This window comes from Balaenoptera borealis, assembly GCF_965194805.1.
Source record: "Balaenoptera borealis genome assembly, chromosome: 3".
Lineage (NCBI taxonomy): Eukaryota > Metazoa > Chordata > Mammalia > Artiodactyla > Balaenopteridae > Balaenoptera > Balaenoptera borealis.
Genome location: NC_138866.1, coordinates 62,371,537 through 62,381,544, shown reverse-complemented (window position 1 = coordinate 62,381,544; position 10,008 = coordinate 62,371,537). Strand labels below are relative to the sequence as shown.

Sequence of the window (10,008 nt, the reverse complement as noted above, 5' to 3'; positions counted from 1 at the left end):
GCCCCTCACCGATGACAATGCGCAGGTGCTTGAGGCGGGTCAGCGCGTCCTTCTTGGTGTCCAGCACCTTCTGGGTAGACTTCTTCACGTCTCCGTGCGGCTTCTTGGAGAACATCCTGCCTCCGCTACGGCCGACTCCGGCCCCCTCCCGGCCCGGTCCCGGCGGCGGAAAGTGGAGGGAATGGGCGGGCAGGAGACTAGCGTGAGCGGCTCATTCACTCCCCAACCTTGCGGGCCCCGGCGCGGCTGACTCCTTCCAGATCCAGGCCAGGGCCGCCACCTCCACTCGCCTCGCGCGGCGGCTGCAAAGCACCTTCGGCTCCGGCTCCAATATGGCGGCTCCCCTCTCCCAGCCCTGCACGGAGCAAAGGAGACCCGGGCGGGTCGACCGCCTTCGCCGCCGCCGCGGCCGCCGCTCGCCGCCACAGGCCGGGGCCCGGTACCCAGGACCCGGAGCCGCGGAGGTGGGGCTCTCGGCGGCAGCAGCACCACTCCTCTCTCCCTGAGGCCCCCTTAAGGTTAAAGATTCTTTAGCAGCTTAGACTCTGTAGAGGCCGACGCGGAGACTGAGCGTGGTGATGGGGTTTCACGACTTTGCCATCGGTGGCGAATGGTCCCCGTGGCAACCGCCTTCTGACGTCAAGGGTTCTTGACGTCATGCTAGCGTGAGATCACCCGGGACATTACTCTCCTTTGGTTTCCTGTGTAAGAAGGCAGAGGAGTCCGAGAAAGTCAGGGAAGATAATTCCTGCGTGCGCTGTTGTAAGCCTAGTGACTCCTAGACAAGCTCCCCGCGTAGTTTTTGTTTTTAAAGGTCCTCCGCCTGTCTCTGCTGTTTACTATGTAAATTAAGAAGTAACTTAAGAACATAACACCAAAACATCAAAGCAGATGTGCAATATATTTTAGGTGCTAATTCTGAAGGCTTTGGTTGTAACACCCCATCATTTCCTTAATTTGAGTTTTGTTTAAAGGATTTTTGTTTGTTTTGCAAAGTGATGATTTACAATTTACTGTAGTTTAGAGACTTGTAGGGTTATAGTACATCCTCTTGGTAAAAATTATCTTGCACAAATAAATGAATTCTCCAAAAAGCATGCCGTAACAAAGAAAAATTACAGGGAAAAGAAATCTGTATAACTTTAAGCGTTAATTTTCTTGATATGTAGAGTTCACAAATCCAGGAGAAAATTGCTAAGGTACAGGTAGAAAAGTTAGTAAGGACATGAAAAAAAAAAAATCACAGAAGTCTATACTCAACTAAAATGTGAAAAATGTTCACACTCACGGATAATTTTTAAAAATCAAATTAAAACAATGTTTCTTTTTACACAAATTTTAAACAGCTTTATTGAGGTATACTTGATATACAATAAACTGCACATTTTCGAATTGTACAGTTTGGTAAGTTGGACATTTGCATACACCCATGAAAACATAAGCACAATCAAAATATTGATCACGAAGGGGCCTCTTGCCCCTTTGTAATCCCTCCCTTGCATCGCCCCACCTCTGGTGCACCAGCAACCACTGATCTGCCTTTTGTCACCCGGAGTTTGCATTTTCTAGAGTTTTATAGACGTGTAAGCATACGGTATACGCTTTTTGTCTGGCTTCTTGCCCTCAATATAGTTTAATTTTTAATAATGAAATACTTCATCAGTCAAAATAGGAAAGTTTGTTTTTAAATTAGCCATCTTACTGCTGGTAAAGGCAGCAGCAGAAACTCCTATTGCTTGCTAGAAAGAAGCACTAATTACTACAAAATTTTGCATTATGTATCAAGACACTTAAAAATATTTATATAGGGGCTTCCCTGGTGGCGCACTGGTTGAGAGTCTGCCTGCCAATACAGGGGACACGGGTTCGAGCCCTGGTCTGGGAAGATCCCACATGCCGCGGAGCAACTAGGCCCGTGAGCCACAATTACTGAGCCTGCGCGTCTGGAGCCTGTGCTCTGCAACAGGAGAGGCCGCGATAGTGAGAGGCCCACGCACCGCGATGAAGAGTGGCCCCCATTTCCCGCAATTAGAGAAAGCCCTCGCACAGAAACGAAGACCCAACACAGCCATAAATAAATTAAATAAAATAAATAAATTAATTAAATTTTTTAAAAAAATGTTTATATATATTTTGATTCATTAGTTTCACGTTTAGAACCCTACTCTAAAATAGGAGAAATGGGGAAAATATTTATGTAAAAATATTAAAGCATGATTTATAACATTGAAAGATTGGAAACTGTGAATGTCCATCAGAGAGGAGATAAACATCCAGTAGGTGGAATGACATACAGCCATGAAAATTATTAATATGAAGACTTTTCAATGACATGGAAAATACTCAAGAAAATATTAAGTGAAAAAGCAATACAAAGCTGAAAATATGTTATCAAAACTGTGAAAGAAATTATGCATATAAAAGGTAGTTAGAAAAAAGATTCAAAAAATCCAGACTTGTGATTATATCTGCAAAGTGAAATCACAGGTGATTTTAAATTATTTTCTTTATATTTTGCTTAGTTTTTTTTTACTAAAATTTTTTACTATATTGCTTTCACAACTTAAAAAACAAAAGTCTTTTTAAAGAAAATTAAGAATATCTAATGTACCAATTTTAAACTCACAGAACAAATTAAGATGTATGTGTAGGAATAGAAACTCCTTGAAAACAAAGGCTTTTTAAAAAAAATTATCATATGTCCTACTATGGTATAGAATAAATATTTGTTGATTTTTAAATTATGTTTACATTACAAAATGATCTCTTTTGGTAGTATAAGAGTCATCCAACCCCATGATTCTGACTATCATTTATTTGGTAGTCAGATAGGACTACCTGTGTCCCTATCTGTAACCCAAGTCTCTTTTTGGAGCTTCCACGAGCTACTCAGATTCAGTACATACAAAACAGCACTCATCATCTTTGTCCTCCCCCCTCCCAAACCTGATCTTCCTCCTTCATCAAATATCTTTACTGATATTACCACTATCCGCTCAGTTTTTCAATCCAAAAACTACTATCATCTTTTTTTTTTTTTGGCTGTGTTGGGTCTTCGTTGCTGTGCACAGGCTTTCTGTAGTTGCGGCGAGCGGGGGCCACTCTTCTTTGCCATACGCAGGGTTCTTATTCCATGGCTTCCCTTGTTGCGGAGCATGGGCTCCAGGTGCTCAGGCTTCAGTAGTTGCAGCACGTGGGCTCAGTAGTTAAGGTGCGCGGGCTCTAGGGCGCGCAGGCTCAGTAGTTGTGGCTCGTGGGCTCTAGAGCACAGGCTCAGTAGTTGTGGTGCATGGGCTTAGTTGCTCCACAGCATGTCCCAGAAGGGGTCAAACCCGTGTCCCCTGCATTGGCAGGCGGATTCTCAACCACTGGGCCACCAGGGAAGTCCCAGAAACCAGTATCATCTTAAGGCTTCTTCTTCTCCTCTCTTGTCCAGTTACCAAGACCTGATGATTCTACTTCCTAAATATTTCTTGATTTAATCCTCTTCTCTCCATTATCACAACCTTTGTTCAGGCTCAGGGCTTCACCATTTGTAGCCACGTATGCTAGAAACGGCATTGGTTTCCTCCACCCCCACATCTTAGTAGAATTTGAGCATCCACTCTTTTTTAAGTAAATTTTAAGAGTTAAAAAAATAAAAAGCCCAATAGTCCTCTCTTCTTGCAATCAGTACTTGAATATCTGTGTTAATGAAGAAAAGATGTGGCATGGATAAATCAAGACATCATTTCTTTTTCTTTTCTTTTTTTTTTTTTTGGTATGGTTTATGGTTTACGGATACATGTTTGCTTAAGGATATATTTTATAGTTAGGAAATGCACAACACTTTGGATCAAAAAACAAAACCCATATTGAGGGACTAACTTCAAAGAAGCTATAAACATGTCCAGATTTTATACCTTGCTCCCACTTCATAGTGATTATAACCAATCCCTAAGTTTGTTAAGATGACGCAGGAAAAGCAGACCTAGACTGTTGCTCTTTCTAAACTTACTGAAGTGGAGATTAAAAAAAAAAAAAGTAATTAGCCACATTGATTGCAGTGGATATATGTTGGCTTGCTACCTTCTGATAATCATACCCAGATTTTCCTTTGGAAAGCCACCCCTCTCTTGGTCTCATTTGATCTCCTGCCACACTGCCCCCTTTAGACTTCAGTATTCTAGCACCCTGGGCAAAGCAAGTGTGTTAGGGATGGGCACATGACCAGGTCAGTCTAATAAAACTCTCTCCTACAGCTATTGGAAAAGAGAAGCTCATTTTTTTCCAGGATGAAGTCCTGGAACTGCTAGGAACCAACATGTGAAAAGAATCTGCTGGGGATAAAGCCAACACTCTGAGAACAGAGGGTATATTTAAAAGGAGAGTAAGTCTTGAATTGCTTGGGCATTTGGATCCAACTTGCCTGAAGTACCATGATCTTTTCTATTTCACAGGTCAGTGTAGTCCTTATTTTGTTTAAGCCAGTTTCAGTTGGGTTTCAGTAACTTGCAATATGAAAAGTTCCTGACTTACACATTTTAAAGATATCCTGCTAGGCTGAATATGGAGTAGAAATTTTAAAAGAAAGAAAAAAAAAAGAACTGCTTGAAAACAATACTGCAGCCCTCTTCTGAAGTCCTCCAGCAGCACTTGCTTTTTCTCTACCATGACACTCACCATATTCTATGTTATAGTCATTCTATGCTTCATCTCCCTTATATTAGGCTGTAATCTCTCTTTAAGGCAGGTTTTAAAATTTTTTCCTATGTTGCATAATTCCAGGCTCCAAGAGTTGCTTTCTCTCCCTGTTTCCCTCTCTGGGTCTTTTTCTCTCTCTGTCTCTGTCTCTCTCTTTCTCTGCTCTCTCCAGCAGTACCTGGCATGAGGTAGGCACTCAATACATAATTATGGAAAGAATGAGTAAACGCTAGGCACTCAGTATATGCTTACTGAATTTATGCAAATATAATAGAGTTGCTGTTTCTGCAGTCAATTCAGGAATAGTCCTCTGCTGGAGAGGATGGTGGAAGAAGGACAAAGAAGGGAGAAACAATGCTCAATAGGGGCAGACCAGAACGTAAGCAAAGCCAGTCTTTTACCTTTCACGTTTTGATTCACAGGGAAATGCGTTCTATGCTTTCCTTAGGGTTTGAGGTAGAATTTTTTTTAATCTTTTACGTTGATCTATTTCAACTGTGAGGGTTAAATAGCTATTAGGGTCTTAAAATATTAGAATGAGGTACATGGTTGAGACAAGAATAAAGATGCAAGGAACAGGGAAAAAGAAAAGTAGTCTTTATTAAATATTTCCATGATTTATCCATGAAAATTAACATAAGTTTTGGTTCTCAGAGACTCAAGCAGAAAGATAAACTTGGAGGCTAACATTTTGGGCAATTCATTCTGTCATAAATCTATTATCAAGAATCTTTTCACGTACTATTTATGTGTTTTTGTGGGGTTTTTTTGTCCCCACCACGTGGCATGCAGAACTTCCCCGCCTAGGGATTGAACCCATGCCCCCTGCTTTGGAAGCACAGAGTATTAACCACTGGACCACCAGGGAAGTCCTGTGTTTTCTTTCTTATATATATATATTTTTTTTTTTCTATTTGCTATATCACATCCCAGTTGTTTTGTTTTGTTTTATGCTGCAAACAACAACAAAAAGATTTTAAGAAGAGCTATATGTTTTCTGCAAAATTAATCTTGCTTTCCTTTTCTATTACTTGTATACTTTTTTTTTTCCTCTTTCCTTATTTGTACCTCATATAAACATGGCTATGCTGTTGGTTTTTCCTCTGCAAAGAAAAATTCAAGATATCCTATTACATTGGTGGAGTCACCCAAAGAATCTGCAATAGCTGGGAAAAAAATCGGTAAAATTCTGAATGGTATAAATTGAAATTGTTCCTGGAAACATTCCTCTGTAAAATAATTTCATTAAGAGTGAGTCTGCTTGTGTGCAGACCTGCTTTCCTCACCCAGATCAATAGCCCTGTCCAAAACACAATGAAATATTTGATGAGCATAGAGAAATTTAAAAATTCAGCTAAGAAGAGAGCTGTAAGACTTTTGCCAAAATTATGTTAAAAAAACCCCAATACTTTGCTTAATAGTAGCTTATTGCAATGACAACATATCCTATTTTTTTTAAGTTTACAAAATTGTATTCATTTCCCACATGCATGGCTTGTATATTTGTATCATCAAAGTTACAGAGCTTGTTTTGAGGTATGATATGGTGGGAACATATATGAATTATTCAAAGGATTTGGGTTCTAGTTCCTCTCAGCATCAGTTTTTTCACTAGTAAAGTCAGGATAAGGTATGCTCTCAGCGATTTGTGAAATTCAGGAAATAATAGTGTTTTCAGTCGTGATCTTTAGAATTAGATAGATCTAAATTGGACCTTTGATTTTAAAACTTACTTTCTCAGGGATCTCTGGCATATAGTTTAGTCTCTCTGAGCCTCATTTTCCTCATATGTAAACCACACCATTAATTGTGATAATTAGGTAAGAAATGGTATGGAAAGTTACTTCTAAAATGGCTGACACATCTTATAATGCTCCTCTCCTTTCCTTCATAGATTTTTTTTTTTAACATCTTTATTGGAGTATAATTGCTTACAATGGTGCGTTAGTTGCTGCTGTATAACAGTGAATCAGCTATACGTATACATATATCCCCATATCTCCTCCCTCTTGAGCCTCCCTCCCACCCTCCCTATCCCACTCCTCTAGGTGGTCAAAAAGCACTGAGCTGATCTCCCCGTGCGATGCAGCTGCTTCCTGCTAGCTATCGATTTTATATTTAGTAGTGTATGTATGTCAGCGCTACTCTCTCACTTCGTCCCAGCCTACCCTTCCCTCTCCCCGTGTCCTCAAGTCCATTCTCTACGTCTGCGTCGTTATTCCTGTCCTGCCCCTAGGTTCTTCAGAACCATTTTTTCTTTTTTTTTTTAGATTCCATACATATGTCTTAGCATATGGTATTTCATTTTCTCTTTCTGACTTACTTCACCCTGTATGACAGATTCTAGGTCCACCTACCTCACTGCAATTAACTTAATTCATTTCTTTTTATGGCTGAGTAATATTCCATTGTATATATGTGCCATATCTCCTTTATCCATTCATCTGTCGATGGACACTTAGGTTGGTTCCATATCCTGGCTATTGTAAATAGTGCTGCAATGAACATTGGGGTACATGACTCTTTTTGAATTATGGTTTTCTCAGGGTATATGCCCAGTAGTGGGATTGCTGGGTCATTTGGTAGCTTTGTTTTTAGTTTTTTAAGGAACCTCCATACTGTTCTCCATAGTGGCTATATCAATTTACATTCCCACCAACAGTGCGAGACAGTTCCCTTTTCTCTACACCCTCTCCAGCATTTGTTGTTCGTAGATTTTTTGATGATGGCCATTCTGACTCGTGTGAGGCGATACCTCATTGTGGTTTTGATTTGCATGTCTCTAATGATCAGTGATGCTGAGCATCCTTTCATGTGTTTGTTGGCAATCTGTATATCTTCTTTGGAGAAATGTCTATTTAGGTCTTCTGCCCATTTTTGGATTGGGTTGTTTGGTTTTTTGATATTGAGCTGCATGAGCTGCTTGTATATTTTGGAGATTAATCCTTTGTCAGTTGCTTCGTTTGCAAATACTTTCTCCCATTCTGAGGGTTGTCTTTTCATCTTGTTTGTGGTTTCCTTTGCTGTGCAAAAGCTTTTAAGTTTCGTTAGGTCCCATTTGTTTAGTTTTGTTTTTATTTCCATTTCTCTAGGAGGTAGATCAAAAGCGATCATGCTGTGATTTATGTCATAGAGTGTTCTGCCTATGTTTTCCTCTAAGAGTTTTATAGTGTCTGGCTGTACATTTAGGTCTTTAATCCATTTTGAGTTTATTTTTGTGTATGGTGTTAGGAAGTGTTCTAGTTTCATTCTTTGACATATAGCTGTCCAGTTTTCCCAGCACCATTTATTGAAGAAGCTGTATTCTCTTGCCTCCTTTATCAAAGAGAAGGTGACCATATGTGCGTCGGTTTATCTCTGGGCTTTCTATCCTGTTCCATTGATCTATATTTTTGTTTTTGTGCCAGTACCATACTGTCTTGATTACTGTAGCTTTGTAGTATAGTCTGAAGTCTGGGAGCCTGATTCCTCCAGCTCTGTTTTTCTTTCTCAAGATTGCTTTGGCTATTCGGGGTGTTTTGTGTTTCCATACAAATTGTGAAATTTTTTGTTCTAGTTCTTGAAAAATGCCATTGGTAGCTTGAATCCCTTGATAGGGATTGCATTGAATCTGTAGATTGCTTTGGGTAGTATAGTCATTTTCACAATGTTGATTCTTCCAATCCAAAGACATGGTATATTTCTCCATCTGTTTGTATCATCTTTCATTTCTTTCATCGATGTCTTATACTTTTCTGCATACAGGTCTTTTGTCTCCTTAGGTGGGTTTATTCCTAGGTAATTTATTCTTTTTGCTGCAGTGGTAAATGGGAGTGTTTCCTTAATTTCTCTTTCAGATTTTTGATCATTAGTGTATAGGAATGCAAGAGATTTCTGTGCATTAATTTTGTATCCTGCTTCTTTACGAAATTCATTGTTTAGCTCTAGGAGTTTTCTGGTAGCATCTTTAGGATTCTCTATGTATAGTATCATGTCATCTGCAAACAGTGACAGTTTTACTTCTTTTCTGATTTGGATTCCTTTTATTTCTTTTTCTTGTTTGATTGCTGTGCCTAAAACTTCCAAAACTATGTTCAATAATAGTGGAGAGAGTGGGCATCTTTGTCTTGTGCCTGCTGTTGGAGGAAATGGTTTCAGTGTTACACCATTGAGAATGATGTTGACTGTGGGTTTGTCATATATGGCCTTTATTATGTTGAGGTAAGTTCCCTCTATACCTATTTTCTGGAGAGTTTTTTATCATAAATGGGTGTTAAATTTTGTTGAAAGCTTTTTCTGCATCTATTGAGATTATCATATGGTTCTTATCCTTCAGCTTGTTAATATGGTGTTTCACATTGAATGATTTACATATATTGAAGAATCCTTGCATTCCTGGGATAAACCCCACTTGATCATGGTGTATGATCCTTTTAATGTGCTGTTGGATTCTGTTTGCTAGTATTTTGTTGAGGATTTTTGCATCTATGTTCAACAGTGATATTGGTCTGTAGGTGTCTTTTTTTTTTACATATTTGTCTGGTTTAGTATCAGGGTGATGGTGGCCTCGTGGAAAGAGTTTGGAAGTGTTCATTTCTCCCTCTGCTATATTTTGGAAGAGTTTGTGAAGGACAGGTGTTTTAGCTCTCTAAATATTTGATAGAATTCACACGTAAAGCCATCTGGTCCTGGGATTTTGTTTGTGGGAAGATTTTTAATCACAGCTTCAATTTCAGTGCTTGTGATTGGTCTGTTTATATTTTCTATGTCTTCCTGGTTCAGTGTCAGAAGGTTGTGCTTTTCTAAGAATTTGTCCATTTCTTCCAGGTTGTCCATTTTATTGGCATATAGTTGCTTGTAGTAATCCCTCATTATTCTTTGTATTTCTGCAGTGTCAGCCATTACTTCTCCTTTTTCATTTCTAATTCTGTTGATTTGAGTCTTCTCCCTTTTTATCTTGATGAGCCTGGCTAGTGCTTTATCAATTTTGTTTATCTTCTCAAAGAATCATCTTTTAGTTTTATTGATCTTTGCTATTGGTTCCTTCTTTTCTTTTTCATTTATTTCTGATCTGATATTTATGATTTCTTTCCTTCTGCTAACTTTGGGTATTTTTTGTTTTTCTTTCTCTAACTGCTTTAGGTGTAGGGTTAGGTTGTTTATTTGTGATTTTTCTTGTTTCTTGAGATAAGATTGTATTGCTATAAACTTCCCCCCCAGAACTGCTTTTGCTGCACCCCATAGGTTTTGGGTCATCATGTTTTCATTGTCATTTGTTTCTAGGTGTTTTTTGATTTATTCAGTGATCTCTTGGTTATTTAATAGTGTATAGTTTAGCCTCCATGT

At 39.1% G+C, this 10,008-nt stretch overlaps 1 protein-coding gene across 10 annotated transcripts in view; it reads right to left on the bottom strand.

Moving 5' to 3' along the window:
• The window catches only part of RALGAPA1 (Ral GTPase activating protein catalytic subunit alpha 1), a 227,625-nt gene extending 224,605 nt beyond the window's left edge, over nucleotides 1-3,020 (bottom strand). For 4 of the 10 annotated variants that reach the window (XR_014242301.1, XM_082384014.1, XM_082384012.1 and 1 more), the window contains exon 1: nucleotides 10-3,018. Coding sequence is in view for 8 of the 10 variants with exons in the window: in XM_082384012.1 (XP_082240138.1) it covers nucleotides 10-115 (106 nt within the window). In the remaining 2 variants the exon portion in view is untranslated. Of the gene's footprint in view, nucleotides 1-9 lie in introns of all 10 variants that reach the window. The other 6 variants (XM_082384010.1, XM_082384013.1, XM_082384017.1 and 3 more) reach the window with 4 other exon arrangements.
• Nucleotides 3,021-10,008: the final 6,988 nt, after the last annotated feature.